At 40.7% G+C, this 14,344-nt stretch overlaps 1 protein-coding gene across 4 annotated transcripts; it reads left to right on the top strand.

Annotated features, from left to right (window-relative positions):
• The first annotated feature begins 4,546 nt into the window (after window positions 1-4,546).
• On the top strand, window positions 4,547-14,152 carry PIGH (phosphatidylinositol glycan anchor biosynthesis class H). 4 transcript variants are annotated; one of them, XM_088839524.1, is made up of 5 exons: window positions 4,547-4,823; window positions 5,144-5,292; window positions 10,983-11,187; window positions 11,620-11,700; window positions 13,471-14,152. In XM_088839524.1, exons 1-5 carry the CDS (start codon window positions 4,614-4,616, stop codon window positions 13,561-13,563), a joined length of 738 nt encoding a protein of 245 aa, XP_088695650.1. In that variant the 5' UTR covers window positions 4,547-4,613; the 3' UTR covers window positions 13,564-14,152. The 4 variants fall into 4 exon arrangements, with proteins under 4 accessions (XP_088695650.1, XP_088695649.1, XP_055293385.1 ...); XM_088839523.1 differs by having other exon boundaries at window positions 4,553-4,823; window positions 11,617-11,700; XM_055437410.2 differs by lacking the exon at window positions 5,144-5,292 and having other exon boundaries at window positions 4,558-4,823; window positions 10,978-11,187.
• Window positions 14,153-14,344: the final 192 nt, after the last annotated feature.

The raw sequence follows: 14,344 nt of genomic DNA on the forward strand, positions 1-14,344 counted from the left end.
CACCGCATAGATATGCCAAAATGAAATTCTGAACGAGATGAAGTGTGTTATATTTACCTTTTTTTTATGCAAAGTAAATTCTTTCTTGATCAATTTCACAAAATTGCAACAAGCTTTTTAAGTTCTTTTAGTTGGCTTTTTAAAAATTGAGGTATAATTTCAATATTTATCTTTTTAAAACCCTATTTATTTGGAATTTCTTTTCGCTTAGATGGGACTCTACTTTTTCTCCCCTATGAGTAAGTGGTCCTAAGTTAAGTCTACTCTCAGTTAACACAGTAGCAAATCATTAATGCTATATCATAAGAAAAAAAAAATACAAACTACAGAATAAGACAGTATTCTTAGAGAAACTATGCCATCGATAAGTGTAAGTAAATACTAAGAGAAAGCTCTATAGAAAGGTTTTAAGAATCTAGCATGGGGATTTCCCTGGTGGTCCGTTCCGGTCCGTTCTGTCGCTCAGTCGTGTCCGACTCTTTGCGACCCCGTGGACTGTAGCCTACCAGGCTTCTCTGTCCATGGGATTCTCCAGGCAAGAATACTGGAGTGGGTTACCGTTTCCTTCTCCAGGGGATCTTCCCGACCCAGGGATCGAACCCGGGTCTCCCGCATCGGAGGCAGACGCTTTAACCTCTGAGCCACCAGGGAAGCCCCCCTGGTGGTCCAGTGGTTGGTAATCCACTTTCCAATGCAGAGAATGCAGGTTTAATCTCAGGTAGGGGAACTAAGCCACTCCAGTACTCTTGCCTAAAAAATCCCATGGATGGAGAAGCCTGGTAGGCTGCAGTCCATGGGGTCGCTAAGGGTCGGACATGACTGAGCAACTTCACTTTCACTTTTCACTTTCACACATAGGAGAAGGAAATGGCAACCCACTCCAGTGTTCTTGCCTGGAGAATCCCACGGACAGGGGAGCCTGGTGGGCTTCCGTCTATGGGGTCACACAGAGTCAGACATGACTGAAGTGACTTAGCAGCAGCAGCAGGGGAACTAAGATCCCACGGGCTGCAGCAACTGAGTCCACACACTTGAGAGCCTGTTCTCTACAACTAGAGAGTGCCCCAGAGTCACAATGAAGACCCATCACAGCAAAAAAAAAAAAAAAAGAAGGAATCTAGCATGGGCCATAAAAATAAAAAAGTTATCTGGATTCTTTGGCTAGATATTTTTCTTACTATTCATAAACACTCAGCTTCCAAGAACAACTTCAGTAGTTGAAATAAGTACCTGTTTTATCAAAAGTAGGTCAGATTAATCCTGTACATTGCCACCACAATGCTCAATTCACTCAAATATATTTCCTAGTTCTTGTAGCCAGAACTCTTTGGAAAGTGTAGCAAAGACTGGCCAGTTGTTCACCAAATCATTTTTCTTTCACCACTTGGCATACTGATAAGAGTGTTTCCTGGCCTCCTTTGAAGTTACGTACATCCATGTTTATGAGTTCTGTGGGTCGAAGACTTGGCCATAAAACCCTCCCAGGAATGATCCTCTATGCTTGCCCCCTCATCTGTTAGATGCAGAAGATCCAATGGAAGGGAACTTGAGGAAGCCCCAAGGGACTGTGAAGCCACTAAATAGAAGGTGCCTGGGTCTCTGAGTTATCACTAGGCAGAAATGATGAGTCATTTGACCAGAAGCACTTAAATGAACTATAGACAGACAATAAACCAACATTTACTGTTATGCTACTGACATTTTATTTTAGGACTTCCGTCTATGGGGTCACACAGAGTCGGACACGACTGAAGTGACTTAGCAGCAGCAGCAGCAGTGCCTTGACATATACAGGGTATGTGTTTCTCATACTTCCTTTCTCTGCTTCTCCACAACTAAATTCACTAGGGAATTAGTTGTGAGACTCCTTTAGTGACCCTGCAAAAAGATATCATCAATAAAACTCCATGGAGAAACTTGCCAATTGCTAAGTTTGAATTCTTTTCCTCAGCCTACCCTTCCTTGCTGTTATATTCCATCGACCATTTAAAAAAATTTTTTTTATTTAGTTCTATTTATTTATTTATTTGGCTGCACCAGATCTTAGTTATGGTACGTAAACTCTTAGTTGCAGCATGTGGGTTCTAGATCCCTGACCAGGGATTGAACCTGAACCCCCTGCATTCGGAGGACAGTCTCAGCCTCTGGACTGCCAGGGAAGTCCCCTCCACCGAACTTTTGAGGCTGATGAATACTTTGAAGTCCAAAATTGAGAGCTAATATATATACATATATATCACTAAATATATATATATATCACTAAAAGTATATATATTTATATACATATTACTTATATATATATATAGCACTCCTTGCTGTCTTTACAGGGTTATGGTCTTGAGAACTTATCACTTTCTATCCCAGGCGGCATCTAAGCAAATGGCAAATACACAGATTTCAATTTCTACTGCAGATAAGCAAGTTAAGAAGAGGCTGTGGAATTACCATACTATTTGTCCCTAGAATTTAATATTTAATATAATAATTTAATATTCAAAAAATTAAGTACTTTAAATACTTAAATTAGTACTTTAAATAGGTGTCTTAGGTGTCTTTTTTCTATGACACTAGAGTGGTGAAACTTCTGAGCCTATACAGAAGTTTTTTTGTTGTCACAGATACTTTGTAAATCACTTTTTTTGTTGTCACAGATACTTTGTAAATCTAGTAAACCTAATAGACCCCTTATCATAATAATGTTTGTAAATGAACACATAGAATTTCAAACAAAAGTGAATTAAAATAGTTATCAGAATATTTTTTAAAATGTCTTATGGTAATATGTGTCTCTATTGACACATTAAAGAAGGAGATCTAGTAGTTGGTCTAATAATTACTGCAGAAATTTTGAAGTAATGAGTGGAAATGACATTTTGAGATAATTATTATGAGATGAAAATATCTGTGGTTTCTATTAGTGACAAAAATCACAAGTATTACTAATACTAATTGGTTTTTTTTTGATTAGTTCATAATCAAAAGAAATGTTGAATTTCAATTAGAAGTTAAGAAACTAAAGATAAAACTCTGATTTTATCTATGGTGCGCAAGTTAAGAACTCTAGGACTAGTGGGTTCCCCAAACACTGATCGTGTTTATCTCTGCATAGTGGAAATATGGATGGTTTAAATTTTTCTTCTTATTTTTTATAACCATGTATGGTGACGATTTTTTTAAAATTTATTTGACTAAACTGGGTCTTAGTTGTACACATGCATAATCTTCGATCTTTGTTGCAGGATCTTTAGTTGTGGCATGTGGGATCTAGTTCCCTGACCAGGGATCGAAGACAGGACCTCTGCATTGGGAGCATAGAGTCTTAGCCACTGGACTACCAGGGAAGTCCCTCTTCTTTTCTGTATTGTTCAAATTTTCCATAATAAGCAAACATCACTTTTACCATTATAAAAGACATCACTTGATATTTACAAAAACGAAAGGGGTGTATTGCTTGGTAAGATTCAATATACAGAAATAAAATTAGAAAAACAAAATAATGCTTGAAGAAAAAGGAAAACAAAATCCTGGATGAAGATGGAGAAACTGAACCTGACTTTCATCAGCTTTTGAGTCCTTTATACCACTCATCTTTATACACAAATTCTTTAATACACGATGCTGCCTCAGGGCTGAAGCACCACGATTCTTTTAACGGGCCACACAGGCACTCTTGGGCCACGTTCCAAATAAAAAAGAAAAGGGAATCCACAAGTCTCTATTACTCATGAGTTTAGTAATTTTATTATCCATACCTTCTGCATCCTCCACTCTTGCTAACCCTTCCAGCCGGGACTTGTCTGCCTACTCAGTGCTCCACTTAGTGGTCTGGGAGAGAAAACTAGGCAATGAAATCCAGACCCCCTCACCAGGCCCTACAGGACTCTTCTGGATCTGACCCCTACCTATACTTCCCTAACTTCCAACTGCATTTCCCTCGCATTCGCCTCTCTGACCTATTGATTCCTCCAATAGCCAATCCTGTTTCAGCCTCGGGGGCTTTGTCTTTAATGGCCCTCCTTTCCTGGCAAATTCTTCTTCCAGAGTTCCCAGAGACCAGTCTGGCTCCATATCCTTGCAGCTCTGGTATATTTTCTCTGAGAATTTCCTGACTCCCCAAGCCACCCCTGCAGGTCATATTACTGCCACAACACTCCCTGGAATTATTTCTATATTGTTTCTCAATAGGAAGGAAGCTGCTTGAAGCCAAGGACCTTGTCGATCCTGTTCACCTCTGTACCTTCAGCACTTAAAACGGCCTGGCACCGGAATGAATGAATAAATTGAGTTGGTATGAACGAATACCTGCTGCCTGCCTCCTGGGGAGCGTACTTTAGCTTGGAAATAAAAATCAGTTTGTCGAGCGGAGAGCACGTTAATCGCGGTTTTTATCTGTCCGCTCAGGCATTGGCACTCCCTACGAATCTCGGTGGCATATATACTTAGAATCCCGGCCGCGCAAAGCGTGAAAAGACAACCCCTCAAGGGCCTCCGCCGCCGTCCGCGCCGAACTGCGGCTGCGCGCCGCCAGAGGAGGGGCGTGGCCAACTCCGCGGCGGGGAAGTGAGTCCAGAGCCCGCGAGAGGACGCTGGAGGGCGCGCTGGAGCGGCGCGGCATGGCTGGGCCTGGCGCGGGCGAGCCGGCGATGGAGGACGAGCGGAGCTTCTCAGATATCTGCGGCGGCCGCCTGGCCTTGCGCCGCCGATACTACTCCCCTTCCTGCCTAGAGTTCTGCCTCATCTGCCCTCGGATCTCGTTGCGCTCGCTCACCGCTGTCACCTGCACCGTGTGGCTGGCGGCCTACGGACTCTTCACACTCTGTGAGGTAAGGCCGGCCCCTTCCGGCGATCGGAGTCGGGGGCTTGGGTTTGGAAGGATCTTTGGAGTCTTAGGCTCGAGCCCAGAGCTCTCGCCGGACCCTCCTACAGTCGTGCGGCCTGGAGGGCAGAAACTCGCTGGTTCTGGGGACGCCATTCCGCTGCTGGACAGCTCTCGTCCTTCCTTAACGTTGAGTGAACTTTGCGCTCTTGTACTTTATCCCGCCTCCGGGGTCGCTGCTCTCTGCCCTGTGGTTCCACTCAGCATCCATCTCGTCCTTGCTCGACTGCCTAAAACGTTAACTTCCAGGTGCTCTGTGTACTACAGGCTCACGGTAGTTCAGTTCCAAGAGTTCAGAGAACTAGGTGGGTGGATCGTCCTCACCCATCACTTCCACTCCTCACGGGAATCACTGCTGACAGCACCTTTTACAGTCTTCGAGAAATTGCCTTTGCCTCCGCAGTTCTCACATGCAGGTTAATAATCTCTCTTTTTCAGGGCGGTCTAACCTCCCCCACCCCACAATCACTACCCCACTTCCAAGTAGTTTCTAAGGAATAGTGAGATTTCAGAGATGAGTGTTTCTGTGCTTAATTTCCAGATTCATTACCATCAGTGTTTTTTCACATTCAGTTTTCACACCTCTAAAATGGAATTGATACCTGCTATGCCAACGTCACAGCATTGTGAGGTTCATAGGTAGCAGCATTGTGACAACTCTCAAATAAAAGGAATCATCCTAAATGCCCTTTTCATTTTTAACTTAGTCTCATATGTAGTGTCCTGAGTGACATATCTTATTCCAGGAGTGATCTGACCAGAGCTAAGTACAGCAAGGCTATTTATTTCTGTAATTTGGGTATTGTTTTCAATACTGCATCTATTTGTTTTTCTTTTAAAAAAATTGTTTTTTTATTTTGGATGTGTCAGGTAGTTGCAGCTGCCTGTTTATTATAGTTGCTCCGTGACCTGTAGGATCCTAGTTCACCCAACCAGGGTTCCAACCCCCATCCATTGCACTGCAAGGTGGATTCTTAACCACTGGACCACCAGGGAAGTGTCCCCCATTAGCTTTTTGAAAAAGCCACCAGAGCATATTTCAGAGCATGGTAATTTAGTATACATATACACAAAATTAAGACCCTTATTTGTATCAGTTGTATCTAAAAGTTTATAAGTCAGTTGAACTGGTTGAAATGCCAGGATAGTTCTTCCTCCTGCCCCCTAAAAAATTTAATATATAATATAGTTGAATTTCAGTACTACCCTGAGTTCTATCCACATAGTCATGTGAGGAGGAGGGAACATATATTTATTAAATGCCCACTGAGTGCCAGCTGCTTTACTGAATGCCTTATTTCAACCTGAGAAGAAAACCGAGACTCAGAAAGAGTAGTAACTTATCTGAAGTGATAAAACTAGTAAATGGCCTACCAGGGCTTCAAACCCAAGGTTATCTGATGGCTTGCTTAGCAGAATTTTTAAATAGGAGGTTTGTTTTACACCAGCTCCCTTTTGTACTTATCTATCTCATCCTGGTATATCCTACTTAACCCTCATCAATGTCCAGGGCTAAGTAACCTTCAGTTCAGTTCAGTCGCTCAGTCGTGTCCAACTCTTTGTGACCCCATGAATCGCAGCACGTCAGGCCTCCCTGTCCATCACCAACTCCTGGAGTTCACCCAAACTCATATGCATCGAGTTGGTGATGCCATCCAGCCATCTCATCCTCTGTCGTCCCCTTCTCCTCCTGCCCCCAATCCCTCCCAGCATCAGAGTCTTTTCCAATGAGTCAACTCTTTTCATGAGGTGGCCAAAGTATTGGAGTTTCAACTTTAGCATTAGTCCTTCCGATGAACACCCAGGAGAGATCTCCTTTAGAATGGACTGGTTGGATCTCCTTGCGGTCCAAGGGACTCTCAAGAGTCTTCTCCAACACCACAGTTCAAAAGCATCAATTCTTCAGCGCTCAGCTTTCTTCACAGTCCAACTCTCACATCCGTACATGACCACTGGAAAAACTATAGCCTAGACTAGACGGACCTTTGTTGACAAAGTAATGTCTCTGCTTTTTAATATGCTATCTAGGTTGGTCATAACTTTCCTTGCAAGGAGTAGGCATCTTTTAATTTCATGGCTGCAATCAGCATCTGCAGTGATTTTGGAGCCCAGAAAAATAAAGTCTGACACTGTTTCCACCGTTTCCCCATCTGTTTCCCATGAAGTGATGGGACCAGATGCCATGATCTTAGTTTTCTGAATGTTGAGCTTTAAGCCAACTTTTTCATTCTCCTCTTTCACTTTCATCAAGAGACTTTTTAGTTCCTCTTCACTTTCTGCCATAAGGGTGGTGTCATCTGCATATCTGAGGTTATGGATATTTCTCCCGGCAATCTTTTCCAGCTTGTGCTTCTTCCAGCCCAGCGTTCCTCATGATGTACTCTGCATATAAGTTAAATAAGCAGGGTGACAATATACAACCTTGATGTACTCCTTTTCCTATTTGGAAAAGTATGTTGTTCCATGTCCAGTTCTAACTGTTGCTTCCTGACCTACATATAGGTTTCTCAAGAGGCAGGTCAGGTGGTCTGGTATTCCCATTTCTTTCAGAATTTTCCAGTTTATTGAGATCCACACAGTCTAAGGCTTTGGCATAGTCAATAAAGCAGAAAGAGATGTTTTTCTGGAACTCTCTTGCTTTTTCGATGATCCAGCAGATGTTGGCAATTTGATCTCTGGTTCCTCTGCCTCTTCTAAAACCAGCTTGAACATCTATCTGGAAGTTCACAGTTCATGTATTGCTGAATCCTGGCTTGGAGAATTTTGAGCATTACTTTCTAGCGTGTGAGATGAGTGCAATTGTGCAGTAGTTTGAGCATTATTTGGCATTGCCTTTCTTTGGGACTGGAATGAAGACTGACCTTTTCCAGTCCTGTGGCCACTGCTGAGTTTTCCAAATTTGCTGTCAGATTGAGTGCAGCATTTTCACAGCATCATCTTTCAAGATTTGAAATAGCTCAACTGGAATTCCATCACCTCCACTAGCTTTGTTCATAGTGATGCTTTCTAAGGCCCACTTGACTTCACATTCCAGGATGTCTGGCTCTAGGTGAGTGATCGTACCATCGTGATTATCTTGGTCGTGAAGATCTTTTTTGTACAGTTCTTCTGTGTATTCTTGCCACCTCTTCTTAATATTTTCTGCTTCTGTTAGGTCCATACCATTTCTGTCCTTTATTGAGCCCATCTTTGCATGAAATGTTCCCTTGGTATCTCTAATTTTCTTGAAGAGATCTCTAGTCCTTCCCATTCTGTTGTTTTCCTCTATTACCTTATCCTCCTTTAAACTCCACTGCAGCACTTCTTAAGGGCTCTGTGGATCAGAATTTCTATTTTTCCTCCTATTCAAAACTATCAATCAGAGTATGAATCTCAGCTTGTATAAGAAGAAATCTGTTGGAGGAATTCATTAAAACATGTGGCTTTACTTCAATCCAAACCAATATTGAATTATTAGAATTTCAGAAAGAAAAATAAGTATAAAAAATGCAGGGGTAATAAAGTTTTGGGCAGTGATTACTCTATAGGAAAGCTGATATGGATCAGACCCCCCCAAGTAAGCAAATGAACTTACCTACAAAATAGAAACAGACTCACAAACTTAGAAAACAAATTTATGATTACCATAGGGGAAAGAAGGGAGGAGGGATCAATTGGAAGTTCGGGATTGATATATACACACTACTATATTTAAAATAGGCAACTAACAAGGACCTACTGTATAACACAGGGAACTCTACTTAATATTTTGTAATAACCTCAATAGGAAAAGAATTTCAAAATGTGAAGATATATGAATATGTATAACTGAATCACTCTGTCTACACCTGAAACTAACACATTATAAATCAACTATACTCCAAAATAAAATAAAAAATTTAAAAATATTAAAATCCCGTAAGTATATACTTATTCTTCATTCGTACTTTCCTCCCAGTTTTTAAATTCACAGTTCTATTAGAATTCTAGGTTTTTACCTTACATATTCCAACTTGGAATGTTCTTCCCCCTTCCTTTTCTCAGCTAAGTATATCTGTCAATAATCACCACCTCCTCAGCACCAGTTAAATCCTATCTCCTTAGAAGTCTTCATAGGATATTCCTGTGTGCTTTAATCTCTCTCTCTCTTGCTTTTTTTCTTTCTCTGTTAATCCTGTCTTAGTCACTTCTATATCATAGTATTCTCCAAAAATATTTTATATATTTTAATCTTGCCTCTAATAAATCTGTAAGGGCCAGAAGTTTATCTCTCTCCATTCTTCCTTAATGCTTATTCAGTTCACATTATGTACAAGACACTGTACTAGGTACTAGACATTTAATTAACTCAAAGTAGGTATTTCTGGGCCCATCAAAGACCCAGCACATAGATTTCTCCATCCTCCATTTGTTAATTAACAAATAATTATCTAGTGCAGAGGTCAGCAAACTTTTTCTTAAAAAGGTCAAACAGTAAATATTTTAGGCTTTGCAGGCCTCTGTCTCATATTCTTCTGTTTCATTTTCTTTATCAACCCTTCAAAAAATGTGAAAAAAAACCAACCCAGAAACAGTTTTAGCTTAATGTGGACCAGACAAAAGCAGATCACAGGCCCAAATAGTTTCTGGACTTCTTATCTCACTCTTAACTATGTGTTATGTAGAAAGAAGTAAAGGTACTTTGAAGGAAAACCAGAGCTGGTCAGTAGTTAAAACAGTAAAAACAGATTTCATTCAGAAACTATTGCAATGGGAGAAAAGAGACCTCAGTATTGAAGGTTGGGTTCAATTCTGAATACATCAGGGACCAGTAGAAATTTGTAGCCAAAGAGCAGGGTCAGTGGTCAATAGATGCAAAATTACTAAAAGGAAACATGAGGAATAAATGGGGGATTCTGGCTAAATTGATTCAACAGGATTCTTGCTGAAGGCAGGCCAGGGTGATCAGATAACCAAGGTGAGTGTCTTCTCTAAACTCACTTAGCAAGAGTCTTGCTACAACTTGGCCAACAAGGCCTGCATTGTTCAACAAGTCTGACTAGAGTTAGGTCAGAGAGGGTATCTTGTTAGTAACAAAGATTAGTAAAACACCTCCTGCCCTCAAGGAATGTCAGCCATACATTAGTGAATCTCTTGTGATTCTAGGTCATCAGTGATTTTTTTTCCCTGTGCCATCCTTCTAAATAACTTTTTGGGGGAAAAAAAAAAGGAAAACAAACATACCTCGATAGAAAAACACACTTCAACTTCAGAAATGTTAAAAGGTTCTTAGAATCAAAGAAATAAATACCATTTTGGGGACCCTTAACACTATCCTTAGTCATTTCAGCTAGTCAGTCAGCCTTAACATATCAGTCAAAATAACCCAAAATAACCAAAAGGGCCCTGAATAGTAAGATGTTTCTTATTTAACAAAACCAGAAACCAAGATGAAGAAGGACTCTAGAGGGCATAAGAGGCTCGGTTGATTTTAGTTTTTCCATCTTACCAATCTTCTAGCCTTTACCTGTCCTCGGCTCAGCTTTCCACACAGTTTTGGCAGAGGCCTTGTAGTTCCGGGCAGCAAAACTTCAGGATGAAGGGGCCTTCTCTTCCTTAGATCTCTTTCTTGAGATGGACTTAGTTTTCTAGAAAGCCCTTCAGCAGACTTCCCCTTATATGTCATTGGCTAGAGTTGTGTCATTGGCCCATTTCTGAACCAGTCGTTGGCAAGAGTATTAGGAAGCAGGAGTGGATGTTGAGTATTATCTGCTGCATTGTGCTAAGCATTTTATTTATTACTGTTCAGTCTGAGATTTTGCTACACATTTTACTGATGAAAGATGAGAAGAAAAAAATCTGAGTCCTTAAGTTCCAAGTTTGGAAGAAAAGTCTCGGAGAATAGTGTGAGGGAGGTTCTCCTCCCCAGACCTGTCCATTTGTCTGGATGTGTCTTATCATGTGCTTTCCTTGCACTGCAGAGCCCAAATAAAAGTAGCTTCCTCTTCCTTCACGCACATTCTTCCTATCCATTCACCTCACCGGAGAACAAAGGCTTTTTTCCACATTGTCTGGAGTTGACTTGTTAACCAGCAGAGAAACACTTGATAATCTTAACTGCCTGTGTCTGGCTCTCTCTTCAGAACAGCATGATTCTCTCTGCTGCCATCTTCATCACTCTCTTAGGCCTGCTTGGCTACCTCCATTTTGTAAAGATTGACCACGAGACTCTGTTAATCATTGATTCCCTGGGCATCCAGATGACCTCCTCCTATGCCTCAGGCAAAGAAAGCACCACCTTCATTGAGATGGGCAAGGTGAAGGATGTCATCATTAATGAGGCTATTTACATGGTAAGTATTTAAATCAGTAAATGTTACCGGCCTCCCTAGAGGAGGCAGCCCATGGGGTGTGTCTGGATCTGAGTCTTAATACCTCGAGTCACAGAATTAAACTTAAGGGCTCCGTGTACTAGTACGTAGAGTGTTTTCTTTTTGGTGGGATGTCTTTAAGCCATAAAAGTAAACTTGTATTGAAAACATACGCCCTGTATTCTTAAAGAGATGCAGTCGGTTTTCTTGGGTAGGGAGTTAGTATTTCCACTTTATTTTCTAGCCCAGCTTCAGAATCATCTCTGGTTGTTGCTGTTTTGTGTTTTTTCCTCTAAAGAATGAGAATATACCTCTCTCTCTCAGTTCAGAAGCTATCAAGTGTTATTTATGAAAAGTTTTGAGAAAACTGAGTTTCACCTAGATCTCCTGTTTGGTTTATTTTTCTTACAGCAGAAGGTGATTTACTATCTCTGCATTTTATTGAAAGATCCAGTGGAACCCCATGGGATATCCCAAGTGGTACCCATCTTCCAGGTGAGCAGAGACTTTTCTTAAGTTTTTTCTCCAGAGAAGTCCTTTACCTTACCCCTTCTCTCAGAGATCCGCTGCTTCTTAGGTTCAGTAGGAACGTAATCTTCTATTGTCAAGAATATTTAAGGATTCCTGAGGGCTATTTTTACTAAGAATTAGAATGTTATTTCAGAATTCCTTTCTGAGGCAGATAAAACTTTCAGAAATAGGAACCTATACAAACTTTAGAGATAATAATACATATACAGCAGCTTCTGCACATATATCATCAGTCACCTGCTTCGACTCTGTCAGTCTGCCAGTCTGTGATTTTTCTTGTTGTTTAGTCACTAAGGCGTGTCCAGCGCTTTGAGACCCCATGGACTGTAGCCCTCTAGGCTCCTCTGTCCTTGGGATTACCCAGGCAAAGATACTGGAGCGGGTTGCCTATTTCCTTCTCCAGGGGATCTTCCTGACCTAGAGATGGAACCTGGGTCTCCTGCATTGGCAGGATTCTTTACCACTGAGTAACCAGGGAAGCCCAATATATGATTTTACATAGATGCTACTGATCTATACAGACTGTTGTACACTATTTTGGTGACTTGCTTTTTTTTTTCAGTTGACTTTTTTTTTAAATTGAAGGATAATTGTTTTACAATGTTGTATTGGTTTCTGCCATACAACAATGTGAATCAGCCATAATTGCTTTTTTAATATGTATTTTTTCATGTATCTACAAAAGCCATTATACTTATTAAATAATTATATCATCATGTAAAATATCAGTTTATTTAGCCACATCATTTGCTAGCTTTTAAAACCACATCCAGATTATTTTTGGTTTTGCTCTTATGAAAAACACTTATACAAACATAATTACAATAAATTATTTTACAGGTATATAAAGTTCTGTATGAAGTTAATTCTGCCTCACTGCCTTTTTTACAAAGGATTTAAGGCAGCTCAGCTAAAATTCTTTTGCATTATATCTCAAATTTTATTAGCTTATGAATACTTTCATAGATTCTAATATAATACTGTTTGAGATTTGGCTCTAGAGATTAGACAACTTTACCATACTTTTGGGAATTTGTGCTTGTTTTTATGTAGTCTTGTCTAACAGTAGTTTTAGCTGTTTTTTAGTATATAGTTAAAGGAATTTAGTGTTACTAAATTTGTATCTCTTTAAATAACAGACTTTTATATTTCCTTGTAAGTTTTACCTATCAGTATTTTCTCTTGTTTTAAACTATCCATCTCCTCTATTAGTCAGGCAGATACTACATATTGCTTATGCATTGTAACAATTTATTTTAGGTAGCCAACTTTTATTAAATATGCTTTCCACATACATTTTTCTCATTCTGTGGCTTTTCTTTTAATTTGATTGTATTATATTTCATTACACAAAATAATTTGCAGTATTTACATATTAAAGTGCCCTTCTTGTCTCTCAGAGCTGCTTCACAGCTCATGACACTTCCCAAGAGGGTCTGTCCTTGTTACTCCCCTTTCTTGCTCTTAGGCGGATATCATGAAATTTAGACTGATTAAAAACTGTCTTTTGAGCTCCTGCTTCCCACAGTTCCCAGGCTGGGCTGTGGGCCTGGTTAGGGATTACTCCCAGCAAAGTCCTGTGAGGCCTGCACCTCTGCCTCTCTGAGTCCACACCTGTGCCGTTTAGACCCCCCGGGTTGTGGGTGAGAGGTCAAGGTTGCACGTGGACGCACCACCACTAATCGGTCTCTTACGCTCATCGTGACTCTGCATTTCTCCCCCTTTGAAATTCAGAGTGCCAAGCCCCGGCTGGACTGCTTGATTGAAGTGTACAGGAGCTGCCAGGAGATCCTGGCACACCAGAAAGCCACATCAACGAGGCCATGAGTCCCAGCATTCAGAAAGCCAGTATTGTCTTCCAGAGGAGACTCCTAAGCCACAGTGGCTGGCTTATTTTCTGTATTTTAAACCTTCAAGTGGACACAGTCTGAGAAACCAGGATGGATGTGGTGGGTCTCAGAGCCATAGAGAAAGTGACTGAAAACCTAACTTATTGTGTGCTATTGAGCAAAGTATTAATGTGTATTTTAGTGTTCCTCATGTGAGGTTTTATTTATTTTACCAATTGAGGGGAGACCTCGAAACTGTGTTAGGGTAATGTTGACTACGCGCACTTTGTGAGCACACTCGGGCTTACTCTCTGTTGGACTTTATAGAAAATGGGAAACTGACATCAGCTCTTTCGATAAAGATAATTTTTCCAGCTGTGCAGTGTCCCTGTATAAAAGTTAAGAAGGAAAAAAAGCAAGCCCTTCAGGGGCTGGTTAGTAGGAAGCAATGTCCTGCAAAAGTCTAGTCGCTGTCCACTAGCTCCTGTGCTCTGTACAGGGTTACTTTATGATGATTCTCTTAATAAACAGAACTTCTTCCAAAACATACACCACTGCTTGGTTCAGACAGCTGCTTTTTATTGACAAACATGATCGTGGCGTTTCAGTCAAGGGTGTCAAGCACATTAATACTCTTGTTACTCAGCATTGTCTATGACTCCAGAAACTTCTTTTGCCAAGAGGGATGAAACAAAAAGCCAGACAGAATTTGACTTTGGTTCCCAGACATGTTGAAGAAGGATAAACATACATACTATAGAAGCCTTTGTTTATAAGGC

This window comes from Moschus berezovskii, chromosome 9 (assembly GCF_049115385.1).
Source record: "Moschus berezovskii isolate FMDL1 chromosome 9, NW_MosBer_1.0, whole genome shotgun sequence".
Classification (NCBI taxonomy): Eukaryota; Metazoa; Chordata; class Mammalia; order Artiodactyla; family Moschidae; genus Moschus; species Moschus berezovskii.

Coding starts and splice junctions, on each gene's coding strand:
- PIGH (XM_088839523.1), top strand. CDS start 4,614: ATGGCTGGGCCTGGCGCGGGCGAGCCGGCGATGGAGGACGAGCGGAGC. Junction 4,824..5,143: donor GACTCTTCACACTCTGTGAG/GTAAGGCCGGCC, acceptor TGTGTACTACAG/GCTCACGGTAGTTCAGTTCC. Junction 11,188..11,616: donor TTAATGAGGCTATTTACATG/GTAAGTATTTAA, acceptor TTTTTCTTACAG/CAGAAGGTGATTTACTATCT.